This window comes from Galleria mellonella, unplaced genomic scaffold, assembly GCF_026898425.1.
Source record: "Galleria mellonella isolate WM207_F2 unplaced genomic scaffold, CSIRO_AGI_GalMel_v1 utg63, whole genome shotgun sequence".
NCBI lineage: Eukaryota > Metazoa > Arthropoda > Insecta > Lepidoptera > Pyralidae > Galleria > Galleria mellonella.
In genome coordinates this window covers 8762556-8782018 of record NW_026442130.1, presented here as the reverse complement: position 1 = coordinate 8782018, position 19463 = coordinate 8762556, and the positions used below count along the sequence as shown (strand labels likewise).

At 33.7% G+C, this 19463-nt stretch overlaps 4 protein-coding genes across 12 annotated transcripts in view; 2 read left to right on the top strand and 2 right to left on the bottom strand.

Annotated features, from left to right (window-relative positions):
- LOC113521583 (uncharacterized) overlaps positions 1–539 on the top strand; it is a 45877-nt gene extending 45338 nt beyond the window's left edge. For all 5 annotated transcript variants that reach the window (XM_052899910.1, XM_031909820.2, XM_031909821.2 and 2 more), the window contains one exon: positions 89–539. In XM_052899910.1, the coding sequence (XP_052755870.1) occupies positions 89–272 (184 nt within the window). In that variant the 3' untranslated portion in view covers positions 273–539. The remainder of the gene's footprint in view (positions 1–88) is intronic.
- Positions 355–2693, bottom strand: LOC113521653 (negative elongation factor B). The gene is made up of 2 exons (XM_026907259.3): positions 2657–2693; positions 355–2550 (listed from the first exon to the last, which is right to left on the bottom strand). The coding sequence occupies exon 2, from the start codon at positions 2466–2468 to the stop codon at positions 705–707; it is 1764 nt and encodes a 587-aa protein (XP_026763060.1). The 5' UTR covers positions 2469–2550; positions 2657–2693; the 3' UTR covers positions 355–704.
- Positions 2694–3362: 669 nt separating this feature from the next.
- On the top strand, positions 3363–18079 carry LOC113521565 (CWF19-like protein 1). 2 transcript variants are annotated; one of them, XM_031909807.2, is made up of 12 exons: positions 3367–3810; positions 3958–4118; positions 5939–6037; positions 6262–6485; positions 6794–6909; positions 7731–7950; positions 8090–8204; positions 8587–8738; positions 9240–9416; positions 9874–10034; positions 10376–10536; positions 17882–18079. In XM_031909807.2, the coding sequence occupies exons 1-11, from the start codon at positions 3791–3793 to the stop codon at positions 10533–10535; spliced, it is 1605 nt and encodes a 534-aa protein (XP_031765667.1). In that variant the 5' UTR covers positions 3367–3790; the 3' UTR covers position 10536; positions 17882–18079. The 2 variants fall into 2 exon arrangements, with proteins under 2 accessions (XP_031765668.1, XP_031765667.1); XM_031909808.2 differs by lacking the exon at positions 17882–18079 and having other exon boundaries at positions 3363–3810; positions 10376–11602.
- LOC113521564 (cell adhesion molecule Dscam2) overlaps positions 11750–19463 on the bottom strand; it is a 195634-nt gene continuing 187920 nt past the window's right edge. For 2 of the 4 annotated variants that reach the window (XM_031909804.2, XM_052899808.1), the window contains exons 33-38: positions 18708–18863; positions 17858–18015; positions 16562–16634; positions 15130–15288; positions 14112–14280; positions 11750–13980 (exon numbers count right to left, since the gene is read on the bottom strand). In XM_031909804.2, the coding sequence (XP_031765664.1) occupies positions 13806–13980; positions 14112–14280; positions 15130–15288; positions 16562–16634; positions 17858–18015; positions 18708–18863 (890 nt within the window). In that variant the 3' untranslated portion in view covers positions 11750–13805. The remainder of the gene's footprint in view (positions 13981–14111; positions 14281–15129; positions 15289–16561; positions 16635–17857; positions 18016–18707; positions 18864–19463) is intronic. The other 2 variants (XM_052899809.1, XM_031909805.2) reach the window with 2 other exon arrangements.

The window sequence follows — 19463 nt, the reverse complement described above, 5'->3', positions numbered from 1 at the left end:
TTTAATCCTTGAAAAAAGTACGCAAGAATATTTTGATCGTGGGTTGTATATGTATAAGATTTTTGTAACAATGTTTTATTTATTTCAGTGGTTTGGGTCGAACTTTCGCGGAGGTCGGTGAGGAAGCGGGCTCGGCTGGTCGTTTGGCGAATGCCTTCGATGACGGCAGCGAACCTATTTATACAGATCCTTCACTGTTTGAACGATCCCGCTCGCTTCGCTCTCTTCATTCATTAGATATGAAGCCCGAACGACGCGACCACCGCTCGTAGATCATAAATTCCCAGTTTTTACTATGTTAACAATATTTGTTTTCTAACTCGAGAATGAAATTAAAAAGATAACTCTTCAAAATAAATGTGCGTGCAATTAATTTTATTCTTTTAACTGCCATAAAATGTGCTCAGTATTATATCCGTCCATAGAAATTTATAAATTACAATAACATTAAATTTATATAATATCAAAAATTATTGTACTTAATTTTAAAAATATTATATATGTAAGTCAGTACTAATAAATATTTACAGTGATTCTTATTTGAAGTTTGTCTTTCCTAATTTAAAACAATAATTGATATTACAAGTTACCAGAGTTTTTCAGAGGTAGTATAATAAGGAATGAGATAATAAACATGCTGTTTCTGAAGTTAAAGTTAAGTTCTTTAGTAATATTAATTTAATACTTAATAAAATACATAGCCACTACATATGGTAAGGTGCTGGTGTTGGCACACTCATAAGGGGTGAATCTAAATATTCCATTTCACTAGTGCTAGCAGCTGGTTCTGATTGAGCATTCATCTTTTGATGCAAAGCTTCATATAGCTTATGCACAGATTCATTATGTTGAGTACCTGGTTGTAATGCCTTCATTAGTGTTTGAAGTCTAGTTTCTGGTAGCTTTGGATGTATATACCATAATAATTTTAATAAATGTCTTGTGACATTATCTTTAGACAAACCAGCAAAAAAGAATTCATCAAATAATACTGTACTGAAGTCTTCACCTTGAAATTCATCTGGCAACTGTATAAGTAAAGCAACAAGTGCATGTAAGAATGGATCTTCATAAGCCCGTCCATCTTTACAACTACCTAGGATACTTAATATTCGAAGGAGCGCCCCTCTATCTCTTAGTTTTGCGGCATGCAAAGTATAATACATAGCTAAGACTCCACAAACAGAGCTCTCTCGCATATATGCTTCACAGGCATCAGGTGGGGGCCCTGAGTGCTCAATAGTAGTAATAGCAGACTCTCTTTCATCCGGGGGCAGTTTGTTATGCAATGCTCTGACTTGATCGTCAACCATAAGTGACATAAGTGCAGGCAAGTATTTTGTGACAACTTGACTATCAAGTTTAGGTTCTTTAAATTCTTGTGAATCAATCATTACCCATGCACTCAATCCTAAGGCTAACATTCTCAATAAAAGAATTAGAATTGTATTATCTCTTGGGAGCCCTTCAGTGTTTATTAAATGTTGTAGTATTTTGATAGCAGATGTTGCCAAGAAGTTAATTGCATATGGATCACACAGTGTCATTGAAAGGTCTCCTAATACTTGTTCTTGTCCTCTTTTTATGCTGTCAAGAAATCCTTGAAGCTCTCGAGATCTTTTGATGTCAACATTTCTTTCTCTGATACAAGCATCTAAACACCATGTAAACTTGTGACAAGGATCAACAGATATGATATCTTGTATTTCTAAGTCATGCAATGCCATTAACAGTTCAGCTCTTAATGTGCAGTAGTGTACATTCCTAGTTCTCAAAAACAAAGTTCGTAGAAACTGTAAAACCATGTCATACAATTTGACACTATTGCCAATCATATGTGCCAGTTTTTGTACTACAGCACCTTGTCGTCTAACTTTGGGTGATGGTGAGAAGAACAGATTTGTGAGATTCTCATGATCAAATAGTACATTCTCTTTTTCTCTAATATATTGACTGAGAAGTGGGGACACTTCGTCACCAAATAGTGATTGATTATCTTGCCATATCTGTCTCTTTACTTCAGTATCTGTGTCATTATACAGTTCTCGGTCACGCACCAATACTCTTAAATATTTATCATCAATGTGTGGAGTATTTTTTAAAATACCCATGATAACTGGTCTAAGTGCTTTAACTCTGACGACTGGAAAGCTCTTTGATAACAGTTCCTTGAGTTTCTTGTCATTTTCTTTGCTATCTTTCGAACCAAGTTCGTTAATGTGAGCTATGAGTTTCTCTCTCAGTTCTTCTAGCACAGATGTATGAAAGTCAAGACGTCTCACGCCATGAAGGTCTAGAAGTGGTAGCATTGGTCTTAGTGATGGCAGTAAAATACCGTTTTCAAGTTGAAATTCTTCAATGGCTTTCAATGGATCCGTACAGCTAGTGAGAGCATCGCGTAGATAAGCCTGACCAGGTACTCCGACATCTTCTAAACCTGTGCCAGGCAGTTTGCTTGATGATGCCATAATAAGAATAAATTATTTCACTTAATGACATATATTACTGCACTAATATTTTTAAATAATCCACAAAATAAAAATAGTAAAGGTTAAATTTTTTTTTTTTTTTAGTACGTTTGTTCCGTTTGGAACAGGCTAAGGTCGGAGACCATGCTGCCTAGTCTTCAAAAAGATAATTTGTCTGGAATGTAAAGGTTAAATTTCATATTGTCATAGAAGTATAGATTACAGAGACTACGATTAAAGATTACAAATGTTAGTCTCTGACAGTTTTATATTAATAGTAAAAAAGTTCTATATCTACGTATTGTATTTATCATAGACATAGATTGCCGAAGAGGGTTGAAGTCAGGCAGACAGCCCATCGTAAAACTATAAGCCAAATCTTTTTGTAATATGGACAAAAAACATATTACGCCGAGCCCCAAATAATAATTGGGATAAGGATAGGAAGATGATGATTTATCATAGACAAAGAATGCCACTTAATATCTTAAGTCTATTAATTAAGTTTATAATAAATGGACCCGCAATTGTCTAAAGGCTTAGCACGCAATTAATATCGTTGTAGAAGAGACAACAAGCTATTCTGCTTTCATTGTCTTCTTACAGAGGATTTGGTAATATAGAATATTTACAAACTTTGTTTTATTGTTATATTTACAAAATTAGGACTTTTCAAAAAAATATAAGCGTGTTAAAATGTCAGTGTTAAGTCAATATATCGTTTTGTTGACGTTTTTATCATATTTTATGATTTCAGAGATGTGGTCTCTTCCAAAAATATATTGTTATTCTCTCTATGAAATCATTTCAATTATTATAAAAAAAATATATATTCTATAGTAGTTAGATGAAAATAATACCTGTATATTATCAGTTATGATATTTTATATACAGTTAGTTTATAAATAGTAGTATATCGCTATAAATGAGTAAAAGTTTATTTATGGTAGAATTATTAGATGGTTGCATGATTCATATTTCAGTTTGGTTAATATAAGGCATGTGTTAGTGCCGATTCTTAAGTAATGTAACTGTTATATTATTTTTTGTTTGTTTCATTTCAATTTCGGTGATTGAATCCCTTATTCTGTGAATTCAGTTTAGGTTTTCAGCTTCAACAGATTTAATTCATTCTTATAATCAGAGGGGTATAAGACCTTAACATTTTGGTTTTACAAATGAAAGTGTTAAAGGTTATAATTTAGTTTTTGACTTGTGATTAAGTTGTGATATAAATTGTACTGTAATTGAATTTTTTAGCAGATTATAGCATTTACGGTTTACCTGATTTGGATATTTGTAAAAAAGTACTGTAACAAAACATGTCTGACAAACAGAAAACGTAAGTTACAATTATTAAGATTTAAATTAAATAATTTATTAAAATTAAATAATTTTGTATGAATATTTTTAAAAACTAGTGTAAAATCTTCTGCTTGTAAGTTCCTCAATTATACATGGTGAGAAATAATAATAATTATTATTGTAGCCTCGTATGCGGCGATGTGAACGGCAACTTTAATACATTATTTTCCCGCGTAGAATCTATCGTGAAAAAGTCTGGACCCTTTGACGTGCTTTTATGTATTGGAAATTTTTTTGGTGATGACAATTCACAGCTGGATGCATACAGAATGCGTACAAGGAAAGGTGAGTTGCAAAATATTTAGATTATGAATATTTCTTTTTCATTTTTATATTTATACCTGGTAAAATTTGAACTTTTTTGATGGTGATGTACGAGGTTTGTCCGGAAAGTACGTATAAAAGTTTTTTAAAAATTTTATTTTACAATTATTCAGGTAAATCAATTTTATCCCCTTCAAAGTACTCCCCCTGTGACATAATGCACTTGTGCCAACGCCGTTTCCACTGTGAGAAGGCTCCTTGAAAGTCCTCTGGTTGTAGGTTTCTCAGCTGCCCCGTCGTAGCTTTTTTTTTCTCATTTATGTCCCCCAAATGCCGCCCCCCAAGTACCAATTTGGTTTTTGGGAACAAGAAGAAGTCACACGGGGCCAAATCCGGCGAATAGGGGGTGTTCGGTCACCGTAATGGAATTTTTACTCAAAAACTCACGGACAACAAGAGAGGTGTGGGCAGGGGCATTGTCGTGGTGAAGAATCCAACGCCCCTCTCGCGCCAATTCTGGACGAACTCGTGCCACACGAGCTTTGAGGCGTCTGAGCACATCGACGTAGAATTTTCCATCAACTGTCTGGCCTGGAGGGACGAATTCTTGATGGACAATCCCCCGAACATCGAAAAAAACAATCAACATTGTCTTGACATTTGAGCGGGATTTTCTTGATTTTTTTGTTCGTGGTTCCCCGGATGTCTTATCGAATTAGATCGGCAAAAATTTCACGGCCATTCTTGCCGAGTTTCGAGAGAAACTTGATTACGACGCGCTGCTCTTCAACGGAAGCGGGCTCCATGCCGACGGGGTTTCGTTAAGAGGTAACTTCACAGATGGCGTGACAAGCCAGTTCGCACCGCACGGCGGTCAGACCAGAACTGAAGCATTGTTAGGGACATAAGGAAGGGGTCCTGCGCTTACCTGGCCTCCCCACTCCTCTTTCTCGCATTCCAGAACACTTTTATACGAACTTTCCGGACAGACCTCGTACATAATTACACTTCTCTACACTTTGTGAGTAATCACAAGAGGTAGACTTTGTACAAAAGTTATTTGCTTGGGCACCTCTGTTCCATTCGTGTTTCTACTATGAAGTAGTTGTGTTTGTATGACTGTGTTTCAGTTTAAAAGGTGGGATATGCCAGTAAATTTACATGGTACAGAGGAATAACACCTGAGTACTCAGGAATGGCAACATATAGGGGTTATCATAGGCAAAACACAGAGTTTGAAAAAATCCAATTTTTTTTATATATTTCTGATATATATCCCGGCTAAGAAAAAGAAGCGAATTTCATTCTGTAAGGGGATTACAAACTTAAAAATGTGAAAGGAATTTGTAAAATAAGTACCAAATTATTACTACATTTATTATTTAAAAAAACTTTTAACAAGTAACATGTATATGATATGATGTTAAGGTTTGAATTTCAATAAAAAGCTAGTCATATTGGTAAGTTAAAGGGGATTTTCCCAACTTTAAATGATTTCAGCATTTTTGGAAACAATCTAAATTATTCTGAATTGTAGTTTTTCACTATGTGTTGCCAGGGTAAACATTAATCTCCAAAATTTTTAGTTCAGAAGACAGGAAATAATCAATTTATATTTATCAAGATAAAAATCAATTGATATATATCATGGTATATATCATGATATATATCCGCTGATATGTATTGGCGAACCCTGGCAAAACAGTATATTCTGTTATGTCCATGGTATTGTTCATGCCTGTAGGTGATGGTTACCACTTTCTATCAGGTGGGCCTTCAGTTTTTTTGCCATTCTAAGTTGCATTAAAAAAAACGTAATTACCCATATTTGTTTGTTTCAGTACCAGTTACTACATATGTTTTTGGGCCTTCAAAAAGTGAACATGTCCAATATTACTGTGAGGAAGGATCAGAAATAGTTCCAAATGTAATTTATATGGGTAATTAATGATTATAAATTTTTATATATTAAATATATTAGGTATAGTAGGTAAGGTAGCATTTTGTTTCCTGTATTGTTGATAATACAGAACAAAACACTTAACCATTGCATAAAAATGCAAATAGAATGGTCATCACTAATGTATTGTAAATATTGACTTATGCTTTGCTATTCCTTAGGATTAACATGTTATACATAAAAATATGAACCTTGTAATTTCAGGTAAGAGAGGATTGTTCACAACAAGTTCAGATATAAAAATAGCATATCTGACTGGTCTGTCTCGTAGAGAGCTTGGTAAGGATATACCAATGTGTGTATTTGAGCCCAGTGACTGTAGTGCTGTTAGAGATGCATGTTTCAGAGGACAGAGTGAGTATAGAGGGATTGATGTACTTATAACTACTCTGTGGCCTGCTGGAATACAACAGGATGAAACTCAAAAGGTAAAATTGTAATTTTTTTTTCATATTTCTTATACCATGCCCTTCCATTTTTAATGCATAAAGAACAATTGAGCTGTGAAGTTGCAACATTCTCAGGTTTAGGTTTTAAATTTTTTAAATAGTACAATATTTATTATATGCAACTTAAATAACAAAAAAACAGATGGTTCAATTCATGGAATGTGTTAATTGCCACCTATCAATATGCAAAGCACCATATATATCATAGAATTCACTGTTTTAGTTTTGAAGTCCCTTTCAAACAGTTGTTATGTATTAATTTCATCTAAATAAAATGTAATTTCCAGGTTGATATTGAAGAAGATCGTCGGTCAGACTTATTAGCATGGCTCTCAATACATTTGAAGCCTAGATATCATTTTGTCCCATCCACAAACAAATATTATGAGAGACAACCATATAGGTATGATTCATATTCATGTTTTTTTTTACGACAGGGGGCAAACGAGCATGCGGCTCACCTGATGGTAAAGTGACTATCGCCGCCCAGGTCACCCACAACACCAACGGCATTGCAGGTGTACTGCCGGCCTTTTAAAAAGGAATATGCTCTTTTCTTGAAGGTTATGTTGTCATATCAGTTCAGAAATACTGCTGCTGGAAGTTGATTCCAAAGAATGGTTGTGCGTGGGAGAAAGTGCCTTGAAAAACGCACGGTGGTGTTATTATTACATCAGTTATTAACTGTTCACTGCTGAATATACACCTTCTCCTATTGGAGGGTTTTGTCAGTAGTTGTTGTGCTTTGGCAACTGCAGTAAGGCTTTGGTGATAATTTTAAGAGAGATGCTGCTGTCCATCTCTTGACCATTAAGTTTCTTAGTCACCTCTTACAACATAATGGGAAAGGAAGATGTGGCCTATTCTATACTAGGATTGTACTGCAGTATTCTTGTTATAACTATAAAATGTATTAAACAAATAACTTGTTAATATCTTTGAGACACATAATTTTAGTTGAATAAAGAGATGATGTTACTCATTATTAATATTTTCATAGTCATATCAAATAATTAACATGTTTATTAAACCCTTGCAGCTTTATTAGTAAAAATGTAGTATTATAGTTTTGTATGAATTAGCTTTCTAGCTTTGAGATCTAGACCTAGTCTTAATATAGACCAAATATTTAGACTAGGTCTAGATCTGTCACAGTCCTATGTATCTTAGTCTGAGAATCTGAGTAAATGTTGTTCATAGATGATTTTTATTTTATTATTTCAGAAACCAGAGTATTCATCAAGACTATAGGGAATGTGCTACAAGATTTATAGCATTAGCTCCAGTAGGTAATAAAGTTAAGGAAAAGTGGATATATGCATGTTCTTTACAACCAATCTCAAAGATGCGCATGACTGATTTACTTCAAGCCACTACAGATGAAACTCCTTGTCCATATGACCCAGAACTTTTAAAACAACATCAACCTGGTAAAGTTGTTAAGGTACAAGTGCATTTTTACCATTTATTATATATAGTAATATGTAATAAATGAATAATTTGTAATTTTGTATATTTTAATTTAAATATTAATTGTGAGTTACTTTTATATTTCAATATTTCTAAAAAACAATATTTTTTAGTGTACTGGAAATGGACAATATTTTTTCAATATGGATGCAGCAGATGATGATCAGGGCAAAAGAAAAAGGAAAGGAGGTGACAATCCTGAGAGAAAGAAAAAAGATATTGATCCAGGTAATATTTTGTGAAGTATTAGCAAAAAAAAGTTGAGTTTAATTTTAATCAGTGATGTTGCTTGTGGAAAACTCGCCGATATTTTAATGAGCTGAATTTATAGAGTTAAACTCACATATTATATTATATTTTTCATCAATACAGGTGAAATGATTATATATACCTTAGATATATGTGTGAACTTAGAGTCCTTATATGTTAAAGTAACTTTGTTTCTTACCTCTTTGTGCCTTACCTATTCAACCAATCGTTATGAAATTTGCCATGCACATATTATTTGGGATGTAAAAGGACATTGTCTACTTTTTTCCTTGATCATTTAACATACCTCAGTAATGCAGACGGAATTGTGTGTAAAGACTAATATTTATTATATTTACAGATTCGTGTTGGTTCTGCCTCTCTTCACCTACTGTGGAGAAACATCTAGTTATAACTGTTGGTACTCATTGCTACTTAGCATTAGCAAAGGGTCCCCTGACGCCGCAGCATGTGTTAATTCTACCGATAGCTCATCATCAATCTGTTACACGGGTAAGATAGAACTTTTCATTCAATATTATAATATTAATTTTTTAGAGGACATTGCATTGCTTAAATATTATTGTTATATTACATTTTGATTATGATTGGCAACAAAATTCAAAGATTATGGATAAAGCAATTTATAATGGTCCAAAGTTAAGGATGGTTATTATTCAATGTTATGTGTAGTTTATTACACAAACTATTAGTGTGATTATAAGTATTTTATTATGTTTTTAATGTTGACTTGAAATTACTTCAACATAACAAACACTAAGTACTCCCGACTGTCCTTACTGGGATTGTATTATAATTATGAGCATGTAGGTCTACTACCAGAAACACACTTAAATTTACCTGTGCGAATTAGATGAAAAATATATATATAATATGTGTTTTATATCTAGGATGTAATTCCTTTTTTTACAGTAACAAAAGTTTAACCATTCAAGCTTTTATAATTTCACTTTATTTATAGAATTATATTATATTTATAGTGTGAAATTTCAGGCGCCAGACGAAGTGGTAAATGAAATAAAAAAATTCAAATGTGCTCTAAGGAAATTCTTCGCGTCAATAGATATGGCGGTAGTGTTCTTTGAGAGGAATTTTCATACTACACATATGCAAATACAGTGTGTACCTGTGTCGAGAGCATGCTCTTCCCAAGTACTTGAAGTATTTCAGGTATAATTGTTTTATTAACTTTTAGACTTTCGCCCTGTATGTTTTATGGTTGATAAGAGACAGAAATTGTCGCGTTCATTTAGATATATTATAATAATTTACCAGAGGGAAACTTTGAACAAAAGTCGATTGCTTGGGTACCTCTGTCCCATTCGTGTTTCAACCGTGAAGTAGTTGTGTTTGCATGGCTGTGATATGATCGGTTTGAAGGGTGGGATATGGCGTGAATTTACTGGGTACGGAGGAATAACACTTGAGTCCTCAGTAATGGCAACGCATGGGGGGCGTCATGGGCGAAACAGTATACCCTGTTATGTCCATGGTACTGCTCGTGTCTATAGGCGACGATTATTCATTCATTAGGCCGATCTTAGTTGTATAAAAAAATAATAATAATTTATCTGAATTATTTCGACGATTACAATGTTATATTAAAAAAAATATGTATTTATTATAGGATGAAGCGGGTATAAACAGTATTCAAATGGAAGTGTTACCACCGTACACAGAGATAGAACAAGTGATGTTGCCTGGCGCGCCGTACTTTCACGCCGAGCTGCCCTCTGGTGAACAAGTGTATGCCAAGACCAAACAACACTTTCCATTACAGTTTGGAAGGTAAGTTAGTTGTAAGTTTAGGCAATATAATCACTTACTGCAACCACAACGTTTGTGTATAGAGCTTTGGGGTATTCAGTACTGGAAATATATAATGTAAACAGCATCTGTGGTATGTGTATATACTGGCGGAGTACCAGTAAGTGATGATAGATGAGAATGAAGGTAGGACAGTTGACCTACTGTTACAAATTCACTAGACATTGACTTTGGTTTCTAGAGGGGACCGTGTAGAGATCGATCTAATAGGGATATTGCTAGCAATGAGGACTTACCTCACTATTATTGCCAATTCCTCTGATTTTGAGTAAAATTATTATACCACGGATTTATATTTTTAGGGATGTGTTATCGAGCCCTCCGATTTTAAATTGTGAAGACAAAGCAGACTGGCGGCAATGTCAGATCAGCCGGGAGGAGGAGGTCTCGTATGTCGCCAACTTCAGAGAACAGTTCCGCGCTTTCGACTTCACCGCCGATGAAGACAGCGATAGCGATTAAGGTTTTAATATGATTGACTTGATGATTATCTTTGCGTCTAGTTGTATATGTATGTAGCTTATGTTTGTTTACAATAATAATGAAATATTTTTTCTATTTATTTATCTAAAAGGATAATGACAGGATATAGAACAAAGTTTACAATACTTTAAAATTACTTTTCCTAGTCAAAACTATATAAAACCGCGTACATTATAATTGAGTTAGCCGCTAGGACACGGGTGGTCCTATAAACCCAAGCGGTCAAAAGGTTAAAATAAGGTAGGGATAGTGGAAAATAATCAGTTCAAGTAAATGATTTTTTTTATTTTCTTTCACATCATACTGTCCTAATAACTCATTTGTTTGCATTATAAAAACATATCTGTAACAACATGATTAACTAACTTTTACATTATTCACGTGTAGTTATGTATATAAAAAACAAAATTCTCAAAAATGATATGGTATATTGACTAATGTCAACCGACTAGAATTAAAATGATAAATATTTTAATTCGTAACCATTAAAAAACATTGCGTGTTGACGTAAATTGAAATTACAGTTATTTCAAGAAAATAATTATGCAATTTCGTAACGACTACTTAAACTACTTAATGATCTTCGATTGACTAGCATAGGTATTTGGGTCTAGTATTTTATATAAAATAGATCTCAATTAAATATAGGGCAGTCTTCGTTGGAATTACTAAAGAGAGTCAACGTAAACAATTGTAAAACATTAAAAATACCACACAATTCACTTAAATGTGTTATTAAATATAAAACGTTGTGTTAGAGGACTGTACATATTGCGACGGGCCGAGAACGAGAGGGCGCTATGAGTGTAATGTAAAATAATCTTTAATACTTGATATTAAAAACTAAAGCATAATGATGCATTATAGGTAAAAAAAGAATATTTATATGTTAATATTCAGGTTGTAATAAGCTATACGTGTAATTAGAAACAATTAACATTTTAACAAATAAAATATTTTGCCTATTAAATTATTGTGCTCGTTTCCTACAAGGTACAAATACATGAATAATAAAGTTTGTCACTGTTTCTCATTTGTCGTTCAAATATTCTATTTTTTTTATCACTTCCGACACCTTTGTACAATACCTTCCTCTCCTCCCATAGTAATATATAAAGTCCTCAAGTGTTCAACACTCGTAAACTATACTACAACATATTCGTTACAGTTCAAATGTACAATACAAATTTAACTTTCTGCCATATTCACCAAAAAACTATAGGTAAGTGTATTGTCTCGTGTTGCCGTTTACTGAGGAATGCGTATTACTAATATTTGTTATATCGATTATGTGAGTCACGTAAAGCATTAATTGATTCTTATTTGTATAAACCATATACCGCGGTATACCGTCCAGTCGTATTAATGAACGTTGTTTAAAAATATATTGCTGTGTAAACGCTATGGAGAAATGTCTACCTTCATAGAAAATAGTAAAGAATGTTTGTATCTTTAAAATCAAGTTACACTGAAATGGCGATAACTAGTAATGTTGCGTCGCATGCTCCTCTCATATCGAGAAAAAAAACTTTTCAAACTGTCCCCATTTACTTCCCGATAGCTGTCATTTAAGTTTGTCTCAGCACTAAGGTGTAGGTACTCAGGCAGCATTTTTAATTCTTAGATTTCAGATAATACTTTCTCGTGTATATTTATCGTAATTGGAATACAAAATTCCTTAAGATTACTATAGATACTTGATTAAAAATCGGATAAAACAGTGTCACTGTTGGCACTTACAAACGTTATATAACTAGCATTTATAAATTATGTACTTGAAATGTTTAATTTTACACCATTCAAATCTTACGGTTATAGACAATGATAAGATTTTTATTCAATGAAAACAATTAGTTTTCATAAACTTTACAACAATCAAACAATTCGTAATTAAATATTGGATATAATTTCTTTCCAATTACATCCGTAACTAGTTTTAAGACTTTGGTCAATAAGGCATTAAGTTTAAAATATATTTTTATATTTTAATTATTGTTCTTCTTAATTTTACATTCGATAGTCGTAAGAATACGTTTTAATTACAATGTTATTTACATAACGAGGGAGTTGCTACAATATACCGAAACCAAATAATAACTGTATCTATTGAAAAATTATAAACTAATTAATTTTTCATAACATTGATTAGTAAATCCGTTGACGATTTTTCTGATGGTAATTGGTAATCGTCGCCTATAGACATGACATTATTGTGATACCTACAGTACTTCTTATATCTGAAGACTGTAGTGTTATTCATCTGTATTCAGTAATTATACTGCCACATCTCACTCTTCAAAATAAAAGATAGTTATGTAAATTTAGTTTTCATGACGACAGAGATTTGAGTGAGATATAAAATTAAAAAAGAAATGTACTTTATAAAATTATATCTATTAACCAGAGATAAATCAGTTGTGAAAAATTTTACTTGTGTAATTATGATGTGTCGGTAAATCGTAGCAGACCCACAGTAGAATACTAGTGGAACCATACACTAATCCAGAGCTCACCCTTCGTACACGTTTAATAAAATACTCGATTTTGGAGTAGAAAAATGATTATTGTATGGCACTAAAGAGTAATAATTATTATTATTTTGGCTATATCTATCTATCTACAGTCTATATGTACATGTTACGTAATAGTACAGAAGTTATATATTACGGATTTGAATTTGGCAACAGTTATAGAATCTATTTCGTTCAAGCGCTTTAAACTGCTTACTTCGATAAATATTTGATATCGATCACTTATAATACACTCGTTAACGACAATTCGTTTAAAGAAGTCACATAAAGAAAACTTCATTCTTTACACACGCGATATTTTTACAGATTCAGGTATAACAAGTAGGTAAGTACCAAGTACTTACATATTCTACCTACCAATTCTAGCATAAAATTTACCACAGTAACAAAATTTGTTATATTTCAAACTTATCGTATGTTACTGTTAAATAGAATCTGACAGAATATTTCTAGTTTTCAATGAACATGTTTTTTCATGGTAAAATTCGGGTAAAATGCGATAATATACCTGAAAAACGACATATTATTAAAAAGTATATTTTTAGGTTTTGGTTATGCCTAAAAAGTTGTCATTTGACATATAGAGGATTAGTCTTTTAGATTCTGCTGTAATCATTGTTATCTTGATCAATTATCTTCATTTGGTCCTTCCACAACCGGATCTCGTGTCTCACCTCTAGTTTAATATAGAGAAACGCACTTGCGTTTACTTTGCGTCTCAGACGTTGATCTGAAAGGCTTCTCTGGTCATTTTGGCTTCTGGTGCGTGTGGTGGGTGCGACGGGTGCGGATGAGGGGCACGCTTACGGCGATGATGCCCCTCGCACTCCGTATCGTCGGAAAAGCGAGATGGTGGATGTATGTGTTCGTTGAACGATGGGTAATTAGATATACTGGAAATTATTAACAAAATTTTTTTATTTATACTTTAAAAGTTATTGTAAAATAGGAAGATGGTAAGAAATTGAGAGAAAGAAAGAAAGAGAGAGAGACAGAGTGAGCTGGAGGGAATGAAAATGTATACCTGAAGGTGGTCTCGTCGTTGTGGCTGCTGTAGCCGCTGGAGGAGCGTACGTGTCGCTTGCCGAGCGCGGCGGCCTTGCCCTTCCGTGAAGGGAACGCCTTCCGCACCAGCGCCCCGCCCACCGACGTTTCTGACGATGACGACGACTCCTCGCGTTCCACCGACGGGTCTGAAATGTTAGCAAATTATCATATATCAGTTACATCACGATACAGGTATATGTAAGAATCAAAAATCACATTCGGCTATGTTTCTTAAGAAAATAGTTCAGGTTCAAGTATGCTATCGTTGGATATCGGGTTGGAAATATTCAAGAAATTAAAATAATTTATTCATATAGGACTTTTTTTTGTCACTTATACACGTATTTTTTTTAACGATACATTCTAACTTGCAGCCGATTCTTCTTTTTGAGCTTAGAAAAACTGGAAGGAATTGGATTGTTATTGTTTGTTTTGTATAAATAAGTGGAACCTTGTGTGAAATCGTGTTTCTAGACTCGGCAATTTCAATCTGTTTCAAGAGTATAGTTAGATCGACCGAGGATCAAATGAAAGCTTTTAAATGTAAGACAAGAAATTGCAGCGTTGCCATTTGAATATTTACTAGGTCGAATGTGATGAACAAAAAAAAAAGTGTCCAACATATCTTGAAGGACAAGCAAAGTGAAGCGGCAATGGGCTTATAGGCTACTCATACATACATACATCATAATATAATTATTATATAATATAATTATAGTAAATACAAACATACATACATAACTGTAAGAACCGACAACTGATGGTGAAGAAAGGTTTTTGAGTGGCGACCCCGTACGGGCAAATCTAGTGTAGGACGACCTTCATTAGATTGAGTGACAACCTCAAATACGTTGCAGGAACTCAGTGGATATAAGTGACCTAGGATCGTTCCTGATGGAAGTTTAAGGGGAAGGTCTATGTCCAGCAGTGAACAGATAATGGCCGATATGAATGAATGAAAGTGATGAACAGTAGAAGTGGCAGTATCAACTCACAGGTGGTGGGGTGCGCGGGCCGCAGCCTAGCGGCGGGCTCGCTGTCCGAGTGCGGCGCGCTCGCGTCGTCGCTCGCGTCGTCCTCGTACTCTGTAATGGGCAGGTGCAGCGTTAGTATCTTCTTCACCTCCGAGTCCGTCGAGCCCAAGTTGTCCGACTCTGTAACACAACCGCCACGTCATACGTACGCCCGATACTGGGTCGGTTTAGGTGAAGCTGCGTTTATGTCATGGAAGCAATACTGGTTTTTGTTTAGTGTGCAAATTTTATACCGTAAGAATTACCAAAGTGTATAATTTGTTTGTTGTCATACGTGCTCCGATAAACTATTATCTTAATATGCCCTGAATGTAACTACAGTACATATAAATACTATAACTCCCGTCCTCTTTTGTGTTAAATATGATTTTTTGAAAAAGGAACGTATCGCGTTTTATTTTTACACAAAAAATTGCGCGTCATGTTTTTATGTAGTAGTAATGTCGTTTTTGTATGAAATATCCGAGATGTGATACCATACAGATTTACATTAGATTCTGTGTTAGCGTATCATCATCATCAAAATATTAATTGTTTATTACTGATTATACATGCTTTGTTATATATATTTTACAACAAATTACGATCCTGGCTACTTGTTTTCAACAAATCTCTATAATATTTCTAGTTGTAGCAGTGTATCCTAGTGTAGTTGGAATTACATTAATATTTAAATATACTTTTATATTATAATAATATCTTTGTGACGACATTTCACAAATTGTATTTAACAATATCAGAAAAGTCTACTAAAAATAAGGGAAAATGTGACAGAAACTTTGTGTAAATTATGTTACGTTTTTTGTTTCTATGACATAATAATCTTATCGCAGCGAAAAGCATGTAATGTGTGTTAAATGTTTATGAAGTGTTAGCATGCTCGTGATACGATATAAAGCGTATAGATAGTTACATAATAGAATTACAGGGTCTAATATTGCGATGGATGCCTTTTAAAAGCTTTAGTTGTTCTTGTTTGTTGAAGCATGACATTACTAACATAACACAGAATAAACAAAAAAGATTTTACGATCATGGAGATGAATTAAATAGAGCATTCATAGTATATTATATAATGTTTGTGTTTTCATGTGATTGACTCAACGAGTGAATAATTTGGAAATGTATGCTCAATTAATTCATCTCAGTTGTTACGTTACATACATGTGCATGCTTACCTTTATAAATTACAGACCATTTACGCTCCCATCAGGTTGCATAAAAGGCGATTTTTATGTCAAATTCGAATATTAATACTTAAAGTAAATGGGTAAATACTTAAAATAAACTCGATAGAAGGTGCGTACTACGTAAAACAAAAATGTAGCTAACTACTTCTCGACAAGCTCTGTAGGTATATAGATTATGTTATATATTGTATAGTAAACCGTACCTTGACTTTCTGAATGTGGATCGCGGAATCTGTTCCCTTTTCTTCTTACTTTTGTGTATTCTGGTTCCTTGCCCTATGAAAAAAATACTCTATGAACTTAAGTATGTATACGAAAGTAAAGACTGATAAGAGGTAGCTAAGTGATTATCCGATATCTATATATTGCGGTTTTCAGGGCATTGATGGCGGGAAAAAAAACTATCCATATTTCGACATCGTTCACACCGGATCAATATGCATTTCGATCGTATTTTTCATTTCGACATAAAATAATGGATAACAGACATTTAACATATTCGTTATTGGGCTAGTATATAGATATTGTAACTAAAACATAGATCTTGATGCTAATTACGCACTCCGTGGGGAAAGGGATTGTTAGTAATGGAGACTGAGAATACCATTGCTAGCAATATACCCAACCAGATCGACCTCCTCGCGGTTCTCCCTGGAAACTGTCATGGTTAATTTCTGATGAATTCATCATGATGGGTTAACTGGCCTGTTTTCATTCTCATCTATCACCCTTCACTGGTGCACCGCCAGCGTATCCCGTTAGCGCAGGCGAGGTTACCATACCATTATCACCAATAAAAAAAATTACGCAATCGTAATTTATAAGTATATCCCTTTGCCAATACAATAGATCGATTTACATATCTCAGTATATATTTATAGGTACAGAGATTTGTAGGAATCGTGTAATCATAAATTAATAATTACGATGATTATTAGAACTTGCAAACCGTTTGATAGTCTATCTGATGGAAAATATCCGTGGGGTATAGTTATGAAAATTATACTGTACATGGAGGTCTTTATCGGCTGATCCTATGAACAAAGTCGGGTATAATGTACTTAAGAGTGTTCATAACGAAGCTTAGCAACGTTGTCAATTTTCAAAAACAATTGAATATTTTTCAATGCTTCTAATTGATTATTTAAAAAGTGTTTTGCTAGCGAACTAAAATGTTAATCATACAATAAATAATATTGTTATTAAATTGTCTATGTTATTTCATAAAATATTATGAAAAATTCCAAAGTAAAATACGATGTAAATACAAAATTTTTAGTGATAGATTTATATGTATATATTATTATATGATTAATGTTTTAGTTCGCTAGCAGAGTACTTCTTAAATATTTATTGAATATCAATCAGAAACATTAATAAAAATTAATTGTTTTTGAAAATTGACACATAATTGTGATGTACACACTTGTGTGCCACACTTTGGTAAGCAAAAGTTATGAACGCTTTTAACATTACTACATTAGTTTCAACTCACTAACCTTATATTTATCATTTTGTTTCAGGTCGTGGTACACGAAAGAACCCCTCACTGAGTGATAAGGGCCGCTGTACACGTTGCCACTGTAACTGCTCTCGCTATATGCAGTCGGTTTGGTCAGTTGGAATGTCGCATACGGGCAGATGTCTTCTATGTACTCTGTGAAAAATGATAAAATTTTAAAATCATTGTGGAAAATAATAATATAGTTTTAACCGAAGATTTTGTTGATGTTTTATTATCACTATTATATCTTATATTAGTTGCATAATGTTATCATCAATAACATAAACAAGGGTTTTCATTTTTTAACGTTATTAGTTATACTGACTTTTTTAATAAATCCCAAGACCATAATAATAACACTTTCATATAAGTTCTATGTAGGGTAGTAATGTCATCACAGGAAGGCTTAATTACATTTCGCAGCTCGAAGTTTGACGATTTCTGTACTCTTTAGGCAGCCTTTTAATTTTATATTTCAACGTTTATATAAATAAGTGCTAAAACATGAACAAAAGAATAACAATGGTAGTAAGTATTCTCTCATCATGTTAATAAATTTTTAACTTGTATTTAAGTACTGTATTTTTTTTACGTGTGGAAATTCGTCACGGAGACTCAATTTTCTCGAAGGAGAAGAGTGGATAATGCTAAATCCTTACCGTCTAGAACTTCAGTTTTTCACCACTTTGGCTCGTTTAATTGACCAGTTTTCATGTAGAGTAATTATGACCTGAGAATTTTGTACTGTCAAAATGTACATCATCTGGCTCTCAACCTACAATAAGCCCTAGCTGAAAGTTATGTGTATTATGTCTACGTATCGAGTGGTGTACGAAGACCCTTACCGTTGGAGGCGTGTTTGTAGTGATGCTGCGGCGCGGGGTGCTGCGCCCTAGCGGCGAGGTACTGTTGGTCGCGATTGACCTTGTTCTGCAGCTGAGCGACCGATGGCGACTCGCCCACGCCGCTCTCCGTCGCCACGGTCTCTGTGCCACCAGCTTCTGAAACACCAGTAAACGGAGTATTCACGATATTTTACTTATACTACTATTATATTGTGCTTATACATATACAAAGCAGGTTACAATATGATACGGGAGATTGTTTTTGACAATGGATGTTAACGCGTGTTACCCAGATTCAATGGCGTAATATTTTATAGCTTCGAATATTTTTATCACGAGCGTATTTTCGTGTTGCAGTGCACATATTAACTAGGGGATTTTAACTGACTTAAAAAAGGAGGTTCTCAATTCGGTTGCATTTTTTTATGTTTGTTGCCTTAGTTCTAAACCGATTTGGAACATTTTTTTAGCTGAAAGTATATATTTACAGAAAGGTCCCATAAAATTTTTATCAAAATCAGTTCAGTAGTTTTTAGATCAAAATAACTGGTTTTTGTTACCAGTAAAGTTTGTCACAAAAAACTTTTTTTGATCTATATTGCAGTTGAAACTTTCACTTACAAAATTTATTCGACTAATGATTTTTTACGCTTAAAGAATTCGGTTTGAGTAATAAAATCGAATACAAGAAAACAATGCTATTGAATGGACAGAAGATCACAAAGGTAGATGGTATAAGCGAAGTAATAGCAGTAA

Excerpts from the sequence above, each read along its gene's own strand:
- LOC113521653 (XM_026907259.3), bottom strand. The coding sequence starts at position 2,468 with ATGGCATCATCAAGCAAACTGCCTGGCACAGGTTTAGAAGATGTCGGA.
- LOC113521565 (XM_031909807.2), top strand. The coding sequence starts at position 3,791 with ATGTCTGACAAACAGAAAAC. Across the intron at positions 4,119-5,938 it reads CAGAATGCGTACAAGGAAAG|TACCAGTTACTACATATGTT; the intron begins GTGAGTTGCAAA and ends TGTTTGTTTCAG. Across the intron at positions 9,417-9,873 it reads AAGTACTTGAAGTATTTCAG|GATGAAGCGGGTATAAACAG; the intron begins GTATAATTGTTT and ends TATTTATTATAG.